The following is a 22,032-nucleotide window of genomic DNA, read 5'->3' on the forward strand; positions in this document are numbered from 1 at the left end:
AGATTTATGGATACAGTGAGAGAGGACATGAAGTTAGTTGGTGTGAGAGAAGAGGATGCAGTGGATCGGGTTAGGGTGATGGGGTGAACAGAACAAATATTTGAGGTCTCTGTTCATGAGGACTACTGACATTTAAAAACGTGACTGGCATAAATTTTTAAGCATATTATTTAAAAACCTTGACCTAAGACCTTTTCACTGTATTTGGACTGTCTGTTGTTCTTTGCAGTGATTAAAGTAACTCAACATCACACCACAAAATTGGTTATTTGTTTTCTATAATGTCACATCCTACTGTTTCATTCATCTAAATGCCAGTGCAAATAACTTCTCATTCTCATCTTATCTTCTATCCCGCTTCAGGGCCTCAGGAGACTTTGGCATAAAGCGGGTTACAGCCTGAACAGTTTGTCAATCCACTGCAGGGAACACACACTACAAACAATTTGGAAATGCTCTTCAGATCTTTGGATTGTGGGAAGAAACCAGAGTACCCAGAGGAACCCCACCAAGCATGAGAAGAACATGCAAACTCCACTCACACAGACCGAGGCGGGAGTCGAACCCTCAACCCTGGAAGTGCACGGCCACAGTCCTAACCGTAACCATTTTTACGATTTCTTTTTTCCCCTTTGTCCAATTTATTACTCTCTTCCTTTCTTTTCAGAAAGCAACTGTAATCAGGAGAAAGCTTGAAAGTTATTTGAATCATAAATTAAGCCAAAATGATTTCACAGTAAGATTATTTCCCAGGGTCAAGGGTTTGAGACCTGCTTTGGTTTGTATGCGTTGAATTTGCATGTTTTTCCAGTGTTTGGGAGGTTTCCACTGGTTACTCTGGTTTTCTCCCATAGTCCAAAGACATTTTTATTTGGTCTGTAGCGTGGTTTCTGTTTGCCGCAGTGTATCCTGCCTAGTGCTCCACCTCTCCTGACCCTGCACAGGATAAGCGGTATAGAGAGCAAGTGAGTGAATGGATTGTATGCCCAGATTAACTGAATACTACAAAAAGCTGAGGACCACCATGGGATAAAATAAAAGCAAGAGGAGAACTTTGTTTCCATCCAGTTCAGGCACTTAAAGGATCATCCTTTATTACAAGGTAAAAAGCATGTGTACAAATCCAGTTTCTTCTCACACCAGTACTACGTCTACACAGTAGTTAACTAACAGTAGATCAACAACCAAACCCAAAACATTTTCTCATTCACAGTAAGGGGGAATGACTAAGAAAGAACTAAGGATGAATTGATCCTACTTTCTTTTTTTCCTCTTTGCTACAACTCTACTGCAGCAAAATATAAGATTCAGATGGACATAATGATCAGTCAAGCTCTCAAAAAAATAAAGTTAAATTTGATACCGACCCAGAGATGTTTTGGTCCAACTTTGCATTGGAATGGAATCACATCAAAACAGAAGGTAACACTGAAATACAGACAAATCTGGAAATTCAGACCCCATCAAAATGTTTGTTTTCAAAAGTAGAATGGACACAAAGTCAGGAGGTTAAATTGGGTTTGTATTGTGAGTCCCATTGGTGTGTGTGGACTGTATTTAGAAAAAACACATTATTGGACATTTAACCCAGTTACGGGTTAAGAAGTTTGAACTCCACTAGAAATGACAGATTTTCTTTTTTTGATAAATAAAACTGCATTCATGTCGTGCTTTTTTTCTGTAGGTCTTCTTGGACATCTAGAAGGCCGTTTCTTATCAGCTGATGTGAAGCTCCTCAGCTGTTGGTTCATAAAAAGGGCCAAGCTGATCAACTTGACTACAGTCTGCAATCTGATTCTGTTGGAAATAGAAAATAAAGCCTTTCCAACATGTAAACATGAGTAATTAATTATGCCTAGTTAATGGTGCCTAGTTTTTGTTCCTGATTGCTAAAAATTCATTTTCCATTTATTTTACTCAGCAACCTTACTTCCACTGACCACTACACAGTCTTCATGCGCCTTTTATTACAGGGGAAAGCCAACCACTCAAACACAGAACTCCATATACTTACTGGCCTTGTGTTAGGAAAGAAAAAGAAAAAAAAACACGCACACACATACACAGATAGCCTTTTTTCAAGAAGTGTGCAAATATTGTCAAGTTTAGAAATACCTATGATGTGCATTAAAATCGCTCAGGCAGGTTGGAAAAGCACGCACACACTTTCCCTTCTCTGTGTAAAACCCTAAAAAATTTACATGGTTAGGGGAGAGAAAAAAAACTTTTGCCGGTTAGAACAGTCATTGGATGTGATGGCGACACTAAAGTGCTCGCAGTAATCATGCTGACAGTGAATCCCTAATAAAAACTAATAAGATACCCACCAGCCCTGCTGGGGCCTGGTCGTTAAAAAAAAAAAAAAAGAAAGAAATAACTGATGTGCGAAATAAACATACTAATAAAAATCTGGAAGTCTCTCAAGGTGGTACGAGTCAGATCTCAGTCAGAGCATAATCATGCCATGTCTGCTTTGAGGAGAACGTCCAGTCTGAGAAACAATGAACAATAGTACATGAATATCCAGACTTGTGAAAGAAAAAGTGTGATGAAAAAAACAAATCCTCACTTAACAATTGGTGGTTGATCAGCCATAAAGTTGTTTTTTCTTACATTTCTGTTGCAGATACTAATGGGAAAGATTCTTTTAACAGATTTTTACTACTTTTCAGACACAATGACCCGGCAGCCCAAATGTAAACTCTGTTTGCTTGTGTTAAAGGAACATTGTGCCTTCTTTTTTTTTTCCACCTAACTACTCTTTTATTATATGGTGGAAACGAGGGCAGTGATTTTATAACCAGATGGCAGAACCATTCTTGCAGAACGTGCATTGGTGGATACCTGTGTATGAGCAGATCCAGCTCTCCTCGAGTGAAGGGAGCATATTCAAAGAATCAAGTGACTGAACACTAAGTGTCTAAGAGTCACAACCGAACTACACAAAATCTCCAAGTTGTGGAGATAGGGTTCATTGAAAAACATTTTCATAATAATAATCATCATTATCTTAATTATAATCATCTCCTTCATTATAAGGAATTCCACCATTAATATTTATCCCACCACCTCCAATATAGTCCAGTCTAACCCAAGCTAAGGGTCATGAGCTCAGAGCCTTCTCCCTTCCCCCTTTATTTGGTTCAAGCAGACACAATCTCGGTCTTTCTCTCTTCGGATATAAAGTCCACTAACTCTCTCTCATTCTTTCCATCTCTCCCGTTCCCAGTCAGGTTTATTTGGTGAAAGTGGCCACGACGGCCCAGAGCAGCTCGTTGGCGCCGGATTTGGACGCTTCGGTCTCCGGCTCCAGCTCGAGCAGCGTGCGTACGCGTTTGGTCGCCAGCTCGTACTGCTCGTCCTGCAGTGGCGCGAAAGCGTTCTCCAGCACGTCCGAGGAGTGCGCCAGGAGGATGAGCGCGAGCAGGCGCTTGTCCATGCGCTGCGGCTCCCTCACCCACTTGTCGAGCATGGCTTCCTGGAGCTTCTTGACGAGGCGCTGCTTCACCGTGCTGTTGCTCAGCGGGTGCGTGGTCATGTCGAACAACAGGAAGTTCTGCTTCTCGGTGCTCAGCACACCTTTCTCCACCAGGTTCTTCGCCAGGCGCTCACGGACATTTCGAAGCTGGTAGTGGAGCTTCATGGGATTCCACGTCTCTCCTGCGGAAAGCGAAGGAAAGTAGACGAGGCATTAGGATGAGGACATCAACATACACCTGCTGACACTAGTTCAGAATCTTCTGACCAATGAGATTGGAGAATTCGACAGCACCGTTAAAAAGGTTATAGATATGAAGCAATGTGTAAGAGGTGTGCGTTTTATCTCACCACTGAGCAGCTCTATCCAGTTCTGCACCGTCTCAGGAGGCTGCGTTTCCTTCACATGTTTCAGCGCCTCATCTAGCAGCACGTCTCCTGTTGGTGCGTCAGATTTACACAGAACCTAAAGGCACAGGAACAATGTTACAATCATCCACTAAAGCCGTCTTCTGTTTTACTTACCAAATTGTTGATTTGGCCTCTTTAAAATGTCTGTTTGTTTTAGTTTAGTTTTTTCCAGCGCAATGACGGCTTTTTTTTTACTTGCAACGGCGCCTCTTTAAAACAAATACTGAGCATTTCCACGAAAAGCTACCAAATGCAAATTCCACAGTCGAGACTGAACTCCAGACCCTTTAACTCTTTAACTCATCAGGCCACAACTAGTCATCAAAGTGTTACACATTAGTCAGCTGTCCAATTACTTTTGAGACTGTGAATATAGATGGACAGTCTAAACAGTTAATGCAATATATTTGGTCGATCCCTTGAAATACAGCTGATACTTTATACTTGAATCACATCTTAATTGGTTCATTTCAAATCCATAGTTAATGGAGCCAAAAAAAAAAAAAAGATAATTGTTTAAGATGACGGCGATACGCAGGTTTAAACTTGTCTTTTTGTTCTGCTTAACAGCATTCCAGACGTAAAGGCCACAACGTTTTTTAGCAAAGGCTCAACAACATTTCAGAAATACAGATAAACAATTGTATAGTTGAATAACATTCCAATATTACAGATTAATGATAGTCGACTTATATCATAAGTTACATCATAACAATATTCACAAACTACAGTCAGGTCCATAAAAATCGGAACGATGCCACAGCACAATGGAAATGAACCAGTCAAGATATGATTAAAGTGTAGACTTCGGCTTTGATTAAAGAGATTTAAGAAAAGGCACTTAATTGTTTAGAAGTTACTGCCTTTTTCTTTTTGAACAAATCTGCTTAATTTTCACAGGCTCGAAAGTAATTGGACAACTGACTGATAAGCAGTTTGATGGACAGTTGTGGTCTGTTTTTAAGATAAGAGAAGAGTCTGGTGTGGAGAGAGAGAGGGAGGAAGAAAGAGGAATCAGAAACTTTTTGAAAAAGTCTGAATGCACTGGTTCGATCAGAAACACCAAAAGACAACTAAAGTGTATAGTGACACAGAAGTCTTTCCTAGTTAAAGAAAACCTTCACAACATCTAGGCAAGTCATAAAACCTAGAAACTTGATTGTAGACAGAAAAGTCTACAATCAAGAGACGCCTTTATGTAAATGAAGAGGGTTTAATTTAAAATGTAAACAACTGGAAACAAATCAAGAACACAATGGCCGGATTAAACTTAAGCATCTAAAATAATCATTTTATTTTTTATTTTTTTTTTTTAATGGCACAAGCGTGTACGACTGGGTCACTGGTGTTTATTTTACAACGTATGACAGAAATAGCACGATGAATTTTCAAGTTTATAGATTCAATTATATTCAATTATATTCAATTATATTCTGCAAAACAGATAGGACCGCCCTTCACAGTACATTCGGATAATGACCAACAAATCTTTTGTCCAAACGTATCTTTTATGAGCTCTGTGTCACTCGTGTTACTAAAACGTCTCTCCTCCGCGTGCACCTCTGCCTCAACGGCATTTATAAAATCCTGAAAGTAGGACCGAAATGGAGCCATTCTGAGAATTTTTGGCCGTTTAGGAGTGATTTCCTACTCAGACACGCTTCCTACTCGATATTGCCCTGAGAAGCCGATTCTTATTTTAACTGATTCAAATTGTCCTTTAAAAAACACTAGTTGTATGTTCATAATAAAAACTGCATAAGGTTAAAGTACTACAGTCACTCAAACAAACCTCTGGTTAGAGTTAATCCTAATTGTACTTGCACATAAAATCCAGCTAAAACTGGGTGTCAGCTAGCAGACAGGGAGACACAGTTTATCAAGTGCTCCCTCAGAGACACAAGACACCAGCATTTTTTTTTTTTTTTTTAACTGTGCATGTGCATCGTGAGCCGGCGGAAGGAACGTGTTATCTGCATGAGTGGATTGTCTATTTTTGCTTGCTGCAAGAGTGCAAGTATACCAGAAGCAGAAAAGCACAGCTGATCTGCTCCTTAAACTCCAGGCTAGCAAAGGCTGCAACTGAATGCGAACACGCGAGTTCTTTTCCCGTGCTGTTCAGAAAAATGTGCACAATTGACATATAGAATCAGCTATATCAATCACTTGTTATGATAATCATGAGCTTATTCGACTATTAAAACAGTTGTTAGTTGCAGCCCTACTCTGCCAATCCTAATTTCACATGCAAAGCCATTTTGAGGATCACACACCAGCCAAACAGTAGCACGTGCATTCAATATGCTTCAGACATAAGGCTCTGCGAAACACTTTCCTCAGATTGCGTTCTGAGACAACGCGAAGTACTTGTATCTGGACTCGTTATTAGAGAGTAGTACTTGTACTGATGATCTGTCTGACGAAAAAAAATGGTATCAGTACAAGCCTAGAAAATTGTCACATTGTCCAAGTACTTATGGATCTAACTGTTTACCATAACAATTTTACAAATTGTATACAGATGAAATAATACATGCAACTTAAATATTCCAATGTTCCAATATTACAATGGTCACAATATTTCATAACTAAAGATTAACGATACACTAAGTCCCCAACTTACGAACGAGTTCCAGTTCGTAAGTCGGATTCATTCGTAAGTCCGACAATGTGAGTCTTATACATCTTTAATGCAAATATACAACCTGAAACATAATATAAAATAAAAAACTCACAGATTAGATATTTTGGTTTCACATTATAATTCTCACTTGACTACGCCTCCAAAATGTGAGGGGAATTCCAGTGACGCAGCAGGTTATCCTGCCTACTTTCGCGTTTGGGTTTACTGTCCACGCTACAAGGGCTAACTGCTAGTCTTCTGGTCCACCTCCAGGTGCCCGTGACAGTTGCATTAACAAAGGCACTTTCTCTCTGGTAACCTAGCAATGTAGGGAGTGATACGCTAACAGCCAATCATGTAACAGTATCACGTTTGCTTGCGCCATATCGTTGTCTCATGCTGGTCTGCTGGATTCCTCTTCATAAGCAGAAAATGAGTGCTGCAGCGAGCGAGGAAATTGTAAATAAAAGAAGAAAAGTCAGCTCGCCAGTATGGCATTTTTTGGGATATTATAAGTCTGACCGTAGTTTGACCTCAGTCTGCCTCAGTTTTATTTATTGTTACAAAAGCACTGCACATATTTTAATAACACTTTATTCACTAGAAGGTGAACAGCTAGTGAACTTCCTAGCACTAAATTCTTAAGTTTGTCTGTTTATATTTAACACTTTGCACTATTTTCTTACACTTTATTATACATTTCTTACATTTTTTATCATTTTGCACTTTAAATGTTAAGAGATAATTGTTAAGTGTTCATTAAACTGTTCATTAAACAATTTAGTCTTATGTTTATATTTTAATTATTTGAGTTTTCCATGGTTGTTGACATTTCTGTCTTAATAACTGAGGGGAGTGATCAGAGAAAGGTTAAGTTTAAAATAAAAATGTTTAAATGTAATATATTTTTTCTCCTGGTCCTCATTTTAAATGGGTCATAAAAAATATCAATAAGTATCCATATCGATATCGTGATACAGTTTTCAGCCATATCGCCCAGCCCCAATGGAAAACTTTATACGTTTACTTACACACTAAAAATATTGTATATACTATAATTGTAAATAGTGGTATGTGGTATACTGAGGTGTCTTTTTTTTTTTTTTTTGTACAATACACGTGAGCTACTTCCACTGTTAGTTTGCATCTACAAATGTTTATAAATCCTCGGTCCGTTCATATCTGTAGAAATTTATAACTCTTGTTATGAATGTTTATCTTGGTTGTTGGTGTTGGTTGTTGGTGTAATCCACAATTATAAGTTAGCAATATTCTGCAATGACCAAATGCACATGCCGCTTTCCTTATCAAAGAACACCAAGAGCCAGACTGGTGACTTGCATTTATTATTTTTATTTTTTTTTTTGCTAGAGAACGAGTAAGAAATCGCGTCAAGATAAGATAAAACTTAAACCCGACACGAGGGTCAGGAACAGCCTGAACTCTCCAGCAGGCTTTCGAATGTCACCACCGTTGACAAATTCACAACCTCTGCACCTGATACTCATCGCGTTGACGTTTCAGTGTGTGTGTGCATGGCATTCTCCTCCCTCCTCCTACGCTACTCAAACAATGTGCAAATAAGAAACCGAGGAGCAAGAGAAACCGGCCAAACACCTAATCGCAATAATAGACTTCCCCGACGCTGCATACAAGCGACTTGCAGCTGTGTTCGTTGCCACACACAACCAGTGCGCTTGAAAATTCTTTGAAAGTATCTTGTGCACACAAACACACACCCACCTTTCTAGCCAACAGGCTTTTCCTTCTCATGCCGCAAGGTTCCAGTTGTAGTCGTCCTCGGAGGCTGAGTTCGATTAGCATGCAGCCTCTCAGACCTGAAGATATGCAGTCATTCCAGAATGATGTATAACCCTGTGAGAACACACACATACACACATTTCAATTATCCAAAATAGTACCATATGTAGCAGTATATATCCTTCTGTTAGACCTAACATCAATGAACCTTTTTTAAAGAACACTAATAAGGCACAATATAAAGGAGTTCCCAGGTAAACTATTAGAAACCACACTTTGTTCATTCTGCGAGCTGTATTACAAAAGAATGTCGCCAGGTCAGATGTTTGTCTCTGTTACTGTTAAAGCTGTACATTCTGCCTTACAGCCTGGCTATGAAATGGGTTTAACTGGTCCTTCGCTGAAACTAATGTGCATCTATTCAGTATAATGTCATTACTAAATCTAATACATTTAAAAAGTCCCTTAATGTGGATCAAACATGCTGGGAAAGTGACTAAACGTCTTTGTCACGTTCACACATCCATTGACACATGCGCGCACACAGGCATGCACACACATAGAGAGCAACTGGTTGCTGGCCAAACAGACTGTTAGGTGGAGTCCAATAACAATTAAATAAAAAAAAAAAAAAAAAAATCTGATACTTTATGCACAATTAAAATCATAGCAAATTATAGAAAATTATAGCAATTATATCCATGTGTCACTTCCTGCTCCTCCTCGAGCAATATCATATTGTCTGTGTGTGTGTGTGTAGTTGCATTCACCCAGATATTATTTTGGTTTAAAATAAAAAGTATATGTAAAAAGTATATGTAATCTCTCTCTGTCTCTATTTTACACACACACACACACACACACACATAGAGAGAGAGAGAGAGAGAGAGAGAAAGAAAGATGTATTTACACACACAGATATAACTGGTAAATAATAATAATAATAATAATAATAATAAACATCTTATCCATAATGCACCTCAGACAAACAGATTAATTACAGAATGAGTCACATCTCATAAAGGTGTGTAAGATTACATAGAATTGTTTCTACTGTTATCATTATTATCTGATAAATTCAGTGTTAGTGCAACAGTTATTCATTTTTCTGTGTATATATTTTGGTGTGTGTGTGTGTGTGTGTGTGTGTCCCGAACCTCTCTGTCCTTCAGTCCTAACAGCAGCACTTCCTCCATTAGTGTTAGCCGCGTCTCCTTCGAGTCTCCCAGCTCCTCCTCGTCTTCCTCCCCGCGGCGCTCGTCGTGCTCGTCCCCGTCGGAGCTCTTCTCTCTGTCGGCGGCGGCGGTACGCGAGGCCTCGGTCCGCCGCTGCACCAGGCCCGAGGTGCTCCTCTGCGTCAGCGAAGTCATTATTCCCACTCGCAGGCCGGGATTCCGATCACCAACACGTTCCTGTAGCACTGTCTAACAACGCATCCGTGTGGGAAGAAAAAAATAAATATATATAAACATAGATTTATTCTCGTTTCTGAAAGATCGGCTGCTTGTTGACGTGGATGTTTACATGCATCCGGATCTCGGATTCGCGATTTCCTGATTCAATATGGCGAGCGTGATGACGTCAGAGATATCCGGGGTGACGCAAGATGACGCGGGAGTAAATATATGAGCAGGAAATATTTCTCCCACCCTGTTGAGGGTACAGAAGATCACTTGGATAGGATCGAGTGATTCCTGTTGATTGGAAAACACTGCCACCTATTATTATTATTATTATTATTTAGTAATAATACAGTTTTCCAACTAGGAACAGATAGACAGACAGACAGACAGACATGTTGGAATCTGCTGCCATTAGGATACCTGGGATTCACACCGGATTTTGCTGCCTAGATCATACACACTTGCACATATGCACACTTTGATCTCATTGAGCTCAACTTAACACAAAGTCAAAAAGTGGTTAATAAATTTACCACTCTGTGGGACATCATATTGAGTGACATCATAGTGTGACGCTTTAATTCAGAGAATCAGAATCTAAATAAATATGTATTTATTTATTTATTTAGATACTTTAAATCTCTCAGAATTTTTGCCATGTCAGCACTATAGCTTCTGTCTCCCTGCTTCCTTTCTACCAATGTAAAAAAAATGTGATATTTTGTGTCTGATAAAATACTCATGAAACTTTACAATAAATAATATTAATGTCATATAGTATTTTAAGTGATACATATAGAGTATAGATATACCTCTAATATTTATTTCCAGTTCAAATGAAAAAACTTCAGATGAAACTGACTGCACTTGAAGCCCTGAATAAATCTGACATTGTGCAACATTTCACTGCTTCTTCTTAAAGTGCTTCCTTCTTGTGTGCCCTTTTGCTTTCTGCTCCACCTGGCCGCTTTCTCTCCATCCTAGCATGTCTTTTTAAACGCTTTGCCGCTCTGGTGAGATGCGGAGTGAACATAATGTAACAATGCCAGTCAAGACGAACAGAATTAGATTGATAAACAGGTACAAATTATTTACCACTAAAATAAATATTGAAACCATCACTTTAGTACAAAGGGTGGGCAAAAATGTAAAATATATATATATATATATTAATTATTACAACAACAAAAAAAATGCTCGCTGACAGCAGGCCAAATCAAAGCGTCATTAGAGAGGTTCCTTATTAAAGATCCAGTTTCCAGAGTCTCTGACCCTTTGTCAGAGAGCAATGATTCCATTTGTGTGTGTGTGTGTGTGTGTGTCAGAAACACTGCTCTGTCAGGATTCTTTTTTTATTTTTATTTCAAATGTTTTATCAATTATTTTTATATGAATATTTTTGGGTTGTGAAACGAATTATCAGAATTTCCATTATTTCTTCAGGGGGAAATTTGCTTTGATATACGAGTTCTTTGATATACAAGCACGCTTGTGAATTATGCTTGCAATCCAAGGTGTTACTGTATTATTTTTTTTATATTTTTATTATTATATACTGTATATATGTTGCTGTTCTTGGCAGTGAGAGTCAGACAAATCCATTGTATGATTTTATCATTAAATCAACATAAACCTGCATTTTCTTTTATATTATCTTTTAAGTTTCTTATATTATTTTTAAAAAGTATTTTCTGTTTCATTTGTATGTTATTCCTACCAACTGTACATCTTTCTGCTTTTGCCTATGAGCTGCTATAAAAGGTAAATTTCCCCAATCTGAGTTACAGAAAAACATCTTCTGATGCACAACCTTGGACACATCATCAGTGTTGTTACCTGGACTCCCGGGGTGTTTCGGGTCTTACAACAAACACCCTCTTCCAGGCGACCCGACCGAGGCTGATCAGACCCCGGCCTGTGTCCAAGTGGCATGCTACCGCCCCCACCGTTCTCCCCTCTTCAACCAGAGCCATCTGGATGCTTTCTCGACTGCCTCCACATTGCTACTTATGGCTCTTCTTCGGTTGATGCCTGTTATGCCCAGTGTACCATAGGCCTTGCTCAGGGTCTGGCTGGCAAATCCCCGACTGCCTATTTCCACTGGCATACACCTGGTCCTCCACCCATTCATCCGACACTGCTCTACTAGCTCCTGATATTTTTCCCTCTTCCTCTCCTGAGCCTCCTCCATCCTCTCCTCCCAGGGCACTGTTAGCTCCAGCAAGATTAACTGTCTTGTGGCCTCAGAGACCAAAATGATGTCAGGTCTCAATGTAGACTGGGTAATGTGTTGTGGAATCTTCAGTTGCCTCTCTAGGTCAACTGACATCACCCAGTCTCGGGCCGTGGAAAGCAACCCAGAAGAGCAGCTCTTTGATGTTTCCTCTGGCCTTTGTCCTTCCTTGATGAAGTGAATGGCCTTGGCTGTGGCTTGGCGGTATCGGCTGTCCTTGATCCCCTTGCTGATTGCATCAGCTATTGATTTAAGGACCTGATCGTGTCTCCACCGATACCGGCCCTCGCCTAATGCCTTGGAGCAGCTACTCAAGATGTGTTCTAACGTCCCTGGCTTGGAACACAGCGGGCATGCCGGTGTCTCTACTCTGCCCCATGTGTACAGGTTAGATGGGCTGGGAAGAATGTTATAGACCCCCTGGATCAAAAACCTGATTCTCTGGGGGTTCCATGTCCAGATGTCCTTCCAGGTGACACTCCGCTCCATCGCCTGCTCCCACTTCATCCAGGCACCTTGCTGCCGCATGGCCACTGCTCTGTTGGTTCTCTCCTCCTCAACTGAAGCACGCACCTCCTCCTGCACCAACCTCTGCCTCTCCCTCCCGCTGGCCAAGTCGTACCGGGTTGCTGTTAAACTCCCAAGTCCGGCTCCGCCTTGCGCTACTGTCCCAAGGATGGCCTTGTGCTTCAGCCGAGTTTCAGCTTGCTGGACTGCCTCTGCTGCCCTCCACTTCCTCCCTGTCCTAACGACAATCCCTGCCCCGGACACTTTCGCATCTCTGGATCCAGAATACTGCAGGTGTTCCCGTGCCCGTGCCACAATGAACTCCTCCCTGACTGAGCCAAAAGGGAGTCTAAGCTTGTTGGTATTCCCATACAGGGCGATGTTACTCAAGCTACGTGGCAATCCCAGCCATCTACGTAGATAGCTGCTCACCTTCTGCTCAAAACCTTCAACCACAGTCATGGGGACCTCATAGATGAGCAGGGGCCAGAGGAGTCTTGGGAGGATTCCATGTTGGTAAACCCAAGCCTTGAATCTTCCTGGGAGCCCTGATTTATCCACTGCTCTCAACCAGCCCTCCATGTCAGTGCTGGTTTCCCTGATGGAGTCTCTGTCATTGAGGCTACAGTTAAAGACCTTCCCAAGGCTCTTTACTGGTTTCTCAGTGACTGATGGGATTTGATGTTGTCCCAGCCTGAAGTGTAATTCTTTTGTGACTTCCCCCGTCTTTAGCACCATGGATCTGGATTTTGCAGGTTTGAAGCTTATGCGTGCCCATGCCATGAGCCTCTCCAACCCTTGGAGGATCCATCTTGCTCCTGGTACCGTGGTTGTTGTCACTGTAAGATCATCCATGAAGGCTCTGATGGGAGTGGCCTTACTCCGGACTTGCTGAGGGGGCCTCTGCACTCTGTCTCGGCTGCCTTGACCATCATATTCATTGCCAGCGCAAAGAGGGTCACTGAGATGGTGCAACCAGTGATTATCCCTACCTCAAGCTGGTGCCAATCTGATGTTAACTGGCCAGAGGAGACTCTCAAGCTGAACTTGCTGTAATAGTCCAGGATGAGGCCTTTCACCTTCTGGGGTACATGATGCTTCTCCAATGCGACCTCCACCAGCTTGTGAGGTATTGAGCCGTAGGCATTAGTGAGATCTAGCCACAACACAGCCAGGTCCCCCCTGCCTTCTCTTGCCTCCCTAATGAGCTGAGTTACCACGCCTGTGTGTTCCAGGCAACCTGGGACCCCCGGTATACCTCCCTTCTGCACAGACGTGTCGATGTATCTATTGCTCAACAGGAAGTAGGAGAGTCTCTTGGCCACAATACTAAAAAATATTTTGCTCTCCACGCTAAGCAAAGAGATGACCCGAAACTGGTCGATGTTCTCAGACTTCTCCTCTTTAGGGATATACACTCCCTCAGCATACCTCCATGGCTGGGCAATCTTCCCTCTTCTCCAGATAACTTTCAGGGCCTTCCAGAGCCTGTGTCGAAGCTTCGGGCAGTTCTTATATACCTTGTAAGGCACTCCACTTGGGCCTGGTGCTGAGCTTGACCTTGCTCTCCTCACCACTTCCTCCACTTCACTCTGGCAGGGCTCCTTCAGGTTGAAATCTGATGTAGGCTCTGGTTGTGTCAGCAGTGCATCGCATGGCCCCAGCGGTCGTTCTCTATTTGGGTCAGAATAAGTAGCCTTAAGGTGGTTGTTAATATCGTCCTTGGAGCAGGTGAGTTGGCCAGTCCTCTTTTGGCCAAGGAGCTGCTTGGTCAACTTGAAAGGGTTGGCCAAGAATGCTGACTAATTAATAGAATTAACTAGATTAATAAAGTTTAATAAATATTAGATAAAAATCTTATTTTATCTTACTGCACCATTTCTTATTTGTCTTCAACTATGCTTGGTCTGAATCTTTAATTACAGTTTCAGGTTTAATGATGCTTACATTGTACATAAGGTTTACCTTTCACAAGATATTTCAAATGTCCGAAAGAGAGTTTTAATTCCTACTTATATTGAGATACCCCGGATATAAAATATATCACATAGCCACAACAATACTAGTGTAAATGTTATTTTTTAGTGTTTAATACAGATTTTCTCTTATATTTTATTAAATTTTATTTATATTTGTTACACCAAGCCAACGTTTCTACAGTGCCTGTACATTAAAAGGAATTTGTGGTTTCAAAAGGGTCCAATTATTGGGCAAAGAAAACAACTAAAGAGATTTTTAATTATTAGAACTGGGTTATTACTGAAACCTGGAAAAGTAGCACTAAAACGCCATCTTTGTGGAAGAAATAGGATAGGGGGAAAAAAAAACATTGAACGGAACACCTTAAACAGTTGGTGAAGATGCATTGTAAAAAAAAATTATAAAATAGAAATCACAGCTATGTTAAATAGTAAAAGTAAGATCATTTCCCTATGCACACAATGCAAAAGCAGGATTGGAACTAAAAAGCTGAGTGGTCAGAAGAAGGCCACTAGTTTGTGAGACTAATAAAATAAAAAGGTTTCAGTTTGCTACGGAGCATAAAGATTGGACTTTGGAGGAATAACAAAGATCATGTGGTCTGATAATGACAGATTCCAGGCCCTATTCCAGAGTCAGGGTAAGCAGGGAAGCACATGAAGTGTTGCACCAATCATGCATAGTGAGGCACTGTACAAGCCACTAGTGAAACGTTATGTGGCAATAATATCAAGCCAGCTGACAACCTGGATGTACTGATCGTTCTTCGCTGATGGCACGGCCATATTCCAGAATTCTGTTCGGCTCTGTGGTATCTGAATGTAGTGCATAGGGTATGCTTTTAAACTGAGCTTCCCTGTAGGTCCAGGTCAGCCATAGAACAGCAGGAATGTTTTGTATGCCAAGTTTTTTCAGCGTAGGACAAAGAACTGATTTGTTATCTTCAAACAAGACTGATAAGGCAATCAGGTTAACAACAGGCAGGCTTATCTTGCTGTTGCTTTACACCTGCATTTTTTGTGTGTAAGTGAGTGACTTTAATGTGTGTGGTTTAATCATATTTTCTATACGCTCTGGACCAAGTGGGGGACAGGGGGGTTTGTGAAGTGAATTGGGGGGTGGGTGATTTTTTAAAAATTAATTATCATTTTCTTTTTTATTTTATTTTTGTTTTAAGGTGAAGCAGTGTAAACCTAACCATTATCAAAGCTATTTAGGTATTATTAGAGTCTAGTAGTCGACTTGGATTTAATTTGTTCTTTTGGTGGAAATCTCATTAATATACATTAATATAATTGTATATATTAAAATAATTTCTTGAAGTTTTCACACTGACATTTCTCTATCTGTTTAAGGTACAGTAAAGTTGCCTGTACAATCATCAACTGCTGAAACCTTAGACAGCTATGTGAAGGTGTAAAGGAAAAGCTGAGGTAGATCAAAGTGGGAGGTGCGACATGGCCTACAGTAACATTGCACCTGTTAGATTTTAGAAGGAGAAAAAAAAACCCTGAATGAGAGTAGATTACTGTGTTCCAGCCAATCAGTCTTCTCGGAGGCAGAACGATGTGCTGTCACATCCATAGAAAAGCATGCAGGACTCGACACAAGGGGCTCGGTGTAGTGGCCAAGCGGTGCTGAAAAGGACAACAGAGCAGGTGTGAGGATGCTGAGAGGGGATTCGCGGTCGGAACCCTGACAATGGACGAGCCACAGAAACGTGAGTCATCATTATTGAAAATATTGAGCATGCACAAATAGGAAAAGAAAAGTTGAATTTAAAAAAAAAAGTTTGACCAATAAACTAATTAAAGCATGGCTGATATAGAAAAAATTATCATGTAACAGTTTTGTTGGTTCAGTCTTTGTTAATTTAGTTTAAAGAAATACAGTATAATTATAAGATTATCTGTCTTTTTTAGGGCTAAAATGATCCGTGTATCCTAAACAATATTATGCTGACTTGCTGATGCTTATAAGATACACATCGCTTTTAAATGACACTATACGGGATGCAATGTTTCAAAGAATAATCATCACAATATTAAAGAAATATAGGAAAATGTATTTTTTTAAATATATAGAATAATAATAAAAATCTGAATGTTAATAATCATTTGCATTTCTTTACAGCTATATTTAATGTTGTGGAGCATCCATAAAACAAGATAGCTCCTATTTCAACTAGTCTGTATCTCACCAGGCTCTTTTTTGCACGGTGCTGAAGTTAAAAAGACAAAAAAACAAAAACAGAAAACGCTACAGAGAAACTGCACTTACTGTTATAAAGCACTGAAACTGAAGACTCCTTCCATCAACACGGAAAAAAATCGTCAAAAATAGAATAACAGAAGCCTATAATGTCTCCATATTAATTATAATGCTTTTTCCTTAGTTAAAATAAATTAGATAATTAGTTTATTATTTGCATTGGATTAGATGAAGCATCTCTCATTGACCTTGATGGTATCCAAGCACTAGTGAAACTTAAGCACTTTTGTAAGTCGCTCTGGATAAGAGCACCTGCCAAATCCCTAAATGTAAAAGTGCTTTAGTGCAGCAGGGCATTACTGTATATGTTGTGCACCTGAGTAGAGAAATAAAGGAAGCGTTTACTCTCAAAAGTCCCGGTTTGACTTGAACACGCTTCGTATCATCTATTAGAATGAGCACATTAACTTAAAGCTTTTTCCTGACTAATCAGATTCAAGAGTTTCATCGCACTGTGGTATAAATATGCAGATTCTATTAAGTTCTAAGCTTTTTATATGTCCTCTGTTCTGCACAGCACTAAAGGGCCTCGACTCACTCTGCCTCGGTTGCGGGCTTCAGATCCGTGACCGCTTCGTGCTGAGCGTGTTTCCTGACCTGCGCTGGCACGTTGCATGTCTGAAGTGTGTGGAGTGTCAGCAAAACCTGGACGAGTCGCAAACCTGCTTCATGAAAGATGGAAAGACTCTGTGTAAAGACGATTATATCAGGTTTTTGATTTTATGCATTTTATATATGATTGTTATATGATATATGATGAGCTGATTCAGTTATTTCGTGGGGATCTTGTCAGAGAGTGTAATTTTTACCATAAACATGGAAAGGTTATGGAATTATGTGAAGTAAAAGGTGGTGATAGATTTCATGAAACAGTTTTAGACAAGGATGAACAATGACTGGTTATGATACAACCAATTATATTTGGTTTATTACAACAACAAAAAAAAAAATTGGTGGGACTTAAGATGAGTAATAGAACACATCGAGATAGTTTTTGAAATTTTTGTCTGTTTGTGCGCGGATCACATAAAAACTACTGAACTTATTTGAATGGGGTTTTCACATGTGTATTTGGTCGAGCTGGGGGTGACATATAGGCTTTGTTTCATTACAATCGGCCCACGGGAAGAGAAGATTTGCTAATTAAAATTTTCAATGGAAAATGGCCTTATATTATTTTTTAAAAATCGACATTTGAAAAAATCATTACTTCATCTAAAAATTCACCTTCACTTGTGTGAGTGCAATTAAAATCCAGTTAATAAACGCGATCTCACACCCTTATTCCGCACACTTTAAGGTAACACATCAAAATTGTAGTTCATTCCAAAATTCAAAAGAAGGCGTCGTACATTTTTAAAAACGCACTTATGTGTGCGCATTTTAATTCCATGCGAACAAAGTCACGGGCATACAGTCTCTAGTATTTAATAAGTAACTACTACACCATACATGGGAATAAGGAATAGCCTTTTAGCATTGTAACACAAAAAAAATAAGCATTATATTGTATTACTATGCTAATTGTTAGCAATGTACATAAATTAAGGACATAATAACACAAATTACACTACTGTACATGGTCCAGATAACATACAGTAGATACTTTTGCCTTCATGACGCATTCATCATATTTGACTTACTGTCATTTATAAGGCTTGCCATGCATTATGGGTAATAGACAAAGCCATCTGAGAATGTTTCAGTGCTTGGTAGAGACATGCAATGACTACTTCTTTAACCAAAAAAAGTCATCTGTCCTTTTGTCTCATTTGTGTTTTGATTGGACGATAATTGGACGATATGTATAGCCCCAAATAACGAATTATTCTACAAACCTCTTTTTCAGATTATACACCACTAAATGTGCAAAATGTCCAAAGTCCTTCAGCAGCCATGATTACGTCATGCGCGCAGGAGTTAACATCTATCACGTGCAGTGTTTCCGGTGCGAGCGCTGCGATCGACAGCTGCTACCTGGAGATGAGTTTACCATCCGGGATGGCTATCTGCACTGCACGGACCATGAAAACTTCGATCATGGATTCCTAACACTTACACATGACTCAACACATGTGTCTGAGCTGGGCAGATGTGATGAAGGAGCAGGTAAACATACAGTACAAAATCTGCAGTTCTTTTCATGAATCTGAAATCATACGACACAATCCTGGAAATCACGCTTTAGCTTCACAAAAATGTAGTTTGCATCTACGTACTAAACTAAAGCTATAGTTAATGTTATAGATTTCAAAATATAAGGATGATATGTATATCAAAGTATGATGTCATTTACAATATTTATGGAACGTGTTAAGATTTGCACGTCTCGACATTTTACTCGGTAGTATTTTTCTCCTGCATGCAGACACTTCCCAGTCGAGTGGAGAAGGTGACACTGGCTGGCCGGTTGCACCCATCAAGCCTGAGAAGACTGCACGTGTGAGGACGGCACTCAGCCAGTCTCAGCTCCATGTGCTGCGTACATGCTACAACACCAACCCGCGGCCGGATGCTACGATGAAAGAACAGCTGATGGAGCTGACAGGACTGAGCTCACGTGTGATCCGTGTCTGGTTCCAGAATAAACGATGCAAAGACAAAAAGAGGAGAATGCTAGAGAGACAGAAACAGCATGAGAGCAGTGAACAGGTAGAGCGATTCAGGAGGTGCACGAACTTTTCACGTCATTTCTCACTGTTTTATGCTAATATTTAAAATAGTAAACAGTTTTGAGAATCATGAAGTGTCAGCTCTACAGTATGTCTACGCTCCTTTAATGCCAGGGTTTTATGTTTCCCGGAACTCTATGTTCCCAAGGCCTACATTCCTAAGACGATATATTCCCAGTGCCCTAAGTTCCCGTGATTTTATGTACTGTATTTAAGGCCTAATGTTCCCAGGACATATCCCAGGGAACCATGTTTCCATAATTTTAAATATCCCGGACCCCTATTCCCAGGAAAATCACCCCATATGTTCTAGGCCTATGTTCCCAAGACTATATTTTCTTAGGGCCCAACATTATCAGGATGTTTTATGCCCAATACTTCCAGAATTCTATATTCCCCAGGCCGAAAGGACTTTAAATTTATAAAAAAAATATTTGTATAAACTGTATTTTCCTACAATACATTGCCATTATTATTTATTCCCAAAATATTTTATTTGCAGAATTTTACAATCCCAAGCTCTACATTCCCAAGACTCCATACCATGTATGCCTGTAATTCGATATATCATAGAGTATTGCCAGGACTTCATATGTTCCCCCATTTGCTTCTTTGCACTCAGGTCCAAATGTTTCCAGGACCCTATATTCACAGGGTTCTACGTTAATGTTTTAAAACCTAATCCATATTCCAAAACCTCAATGTTCTATCCTGAGCTTGACTTTTTCAAAAGAACAAAAAGCCCTTCATTTTGTAAATTTTCCAAAGCTGTGTTTATAGTTTTATCTCTGAGTGATTTAAAGCGATTCCCCCAAAAGTGCTAAATTATGTCTCATGAAAGAAAAAACTTCAAAAGGTAATTAATTTAGGAATCTAAAACTTTCTTTCAGCTGCCCCTGTGAATGGGTCACTACAGAAAACCATCCGATCCACACACAACTTTACACACACCAGATGTCCCTCCTGACACAACCCTCCCATTTTATCCAGGTTTTTAACCAGTGTTGTATAGTATATACTGTAGTAGGTGTGGCAACCCACTGAAAGCAGAGCCTGGATCCTCAAATCAACAAACTAGTGCCTTAGCCGCATGCGCCAGTAATCTGATAGAATCCAATAAGGCTGGTGGCCAATAAGGCTTGAGAATTTGACAGCACTCTGATTTAATCATTGTTGAGAAGTTTTACATTCCTAGGATTGATAGATTTTTTTACATTTCATTTACAGGTTGATCTGATGGATGAGCCGTTGTCGGCTGTCACTCCTGAAATCATGGACTTAGACACACTGATGCACCCGCTCGACCTGGAGAGTCTCCAGCCATCCTGGAAGCTCCTGACGAGTCTCTTGCAGCCAGACGGTGATCAAACTCTAGATCAGGAAGCAGAGACGACTCTTAACCAGCTCCTCAACAAGTAGTGAACACTACAGGAGAGTTCAGTGTGAGTTAAGAAGGGATTGAAATGTGTCCTAGTGTTTTTTCTTGTGATTTTCAGTAGTTTCTCTCTCAGACAGTAAGTATGGGTGTAGTCTACAGGAACTGATATTCTGGTAAATTTCATTGAGCCACAATTTTTTTTGTAAAATTTTTTTACATTATTTACCTTCAATATTGTTTTCTGTAACAAAGTCTCTCAAGGAATTGAAGCTCCCGTGTGACAATATTTATTGAATATTTTGCACTAATTTATCACGAATTTTATGTAATTGTCTTCATAGGATGAACTGCACCTGAAATATCACTCAGTTGTGTTTTGTTCTCAAGTGTGTATGCAGTTCATCTTGATAAATACTAATCAGCCAGTTATTATCAAAGCGCTTCTACAGCAAAGCTGATTCACATCCAATGATGCTCATAAAGCTGCATACAAGGTGCAAAGAAAGAGAGCTGAAAATGACAACAAAACAGTAAATTATAACACTCTAAATATTTTAGTTATGCATTTCTTATACCATTCTCTTGATTAATTTTTGGATTTTTTTACTTTTAATTTTTTTTTTGCTTTTTTTTTTACAATTTGTTTAAAATATTATTTTATTAATATCTGTATAGAAAACGTTCCTCTAAAGTCAATTAAATTATTTGAAGCCCATCAGATGAAACATTAGATTATTTATACTGTATGTTTACAAAATTTACACTGACTCAGGAGCTTCCAAATATGAATGGATAGAAGAATTTTTACTTTAATGTAACTTGATTTTCATGTATAATCATATTTCTTGAATGCTTTTTTGTCCTTGTCCGGCTTGAAAAACAAGGTCTAATTATCTTCAAAGCCAAAACTATGTTGTTGTTTTTTTCTTATTTAAAGCACCATAATAGAAATATTGTCAAATTTCTGGTATTATCACATTCAATTAATTTTTAATTTCCACAAAGTTATTTACCATCTTTATACTGTATAATCTGTAATTTTGTTTATTCTTTTTCTGTTATGATGACATAACTTTTTTAATGTTATTTATTCTATTACTTTGTTAATTATTAACTATGTTAATCAATTATTCAACAGAAGTTGTTTGTTCTAAACCTCACATTATAATGACTGTAATAAATATTTTCCATGATCCATTATTTATGTTCATCTTAAGAATCACAAGCATTTTATTCTTGCTAAAATTGCTTGACTTTTCACCTCTACCTCTTAGACTCCTCCTGTTTTTTTCACCCTCTCCTCAAGTTTCTCTCTC

The 22,032-nt window shown here is 39.4% G+C and overlaps 2 protein-coding genes and 1 pseudogene across 3 annotated transcripts; 1 reads left to right on the forward strand and 2 right to left on the reverse strand.

Moving 5' to 3' along the window:
• Positions 1-1,053: 1,053 nt before the first annotated feature.
• golph3b (golgi phosphoprotein 3b) lies at positions 1,054-9,829 on the reverse strand. Its single transcript, XM_053476324.1, has 4 exons — positions 9,430-9,829; positions 8,255-8,386; positions 3,829-3,943; positions 1,054-3,660 (listed from the first exon to the last, which is right to left on the reverse strand). Exons 1-4 carry the CDS (start codon positions 9,640-9,642, stop codon positions 3,236-3,238), a joined length of 885 nt encoding a protein of 294 aa, XP_053332299.1. The 5' UTR covers positions 9,643-9,829; the 3' UTR covers positions 1,054-3,235.
• A 1,678-nt stretch (positions 9,830-11,507) lies between these two features.
• LOC128545512 (uncharacterized) lies at positions 11,508-15,180 on the reverse strand (annotated as a pseudogene).
• Positions 15,181-16,027: 847 nt separating this feature from the next.
• On the forward strand, positions 16,028-21,283 carry LOC128505609 (insulin gene enhancer protein ISL-1-like). 2 transcript variants are annotated; one of them, XM_053476128.1, is made up of 5 exons: positions 16,028-16,115; positions 17,184-17,376; positions 18,516-18,775; positions 19,035-19,318; positions 20,566-21,283. In XM_053476128.1, the coding sequence occupies exons 1-5, from the start codon at positions 16,097-16,099 to the stop codon at positions 20,755-20,757; spliced, it is 948 nt and encodes a 315-aa protein (XP_053332103.1). In that variant the 5' UTR covers positions 16,028-16,096; the 3' UTR covers positions 20,758-21,283. The 2 variants fall into 2 exon arrangements, with proteins under 2 accessions (XP_053332103.1, XP_053332104.1); XM_053476129.1 differs by lacking the exon at positions 16,028-16,115 and having other exon boundaries at positions 17,190-17,357.
• The last annotated feature ends 749 nt before the right edge of the window (positions 21,284-22,032 follow it).

Source organism: Clarias gariepinus, chromosome 17 (genome assembly GCF_024256425.1).
Source record: "Clarias gariepinus isolate MV-2021 ecotype Netherlands chromosome 17, CGAR_prim_01v2, whole genome shotgun sequence".
Lineage (NCBI taxonomy): Eukaryota > Metazoa > Chordata > Actinopteri > Siluriformes > Clariidae > Clarias > Clarias gariepinus.

Excerpts from the sequence above, each read along its gene's own strand:
- golph3b (XM_053476324.1), bottom strand. The coding sequence starts at position 9,642 with ATGACTTCGCTGACGCAGAGGAGCACCTCGGGCCTGGTGCAGCGGCGG. Across the intron at positions 3,944-8,254 it reads AAAGCCTGTTGGCTAGAAAG|GTTCTGTGTAAATCTGACGC; the intron begins GTGGGTGTGTGT and ends CTGTGCCTTTAG. Across the intron at positions 3,661-3,828 it reads CTGGATAGAGCTGCTCAGTG|GAGAGACGTGGAATCCCATG; the intron begins GTGAGATAAAAC and ends CGCTTTCCGCAG.
- LOC128505609 (XM_053476128.1), top strand. Across the intron at positions 17,377-18,515 it reads TGTAAAGACGATTATATCAG|ATTATACACCACTAAATGTG; the intron begins GTTTTTGATTTT and ends CCTCTTTTTCAG. Across the intron at positions 18,776-19,034 it reads CAGATGTGATGAAGGAGCAG|ACACTTCCCAGTCGAGTGGA; the intron begins GTAAACATACAG and ends TCCTGCATGCAG.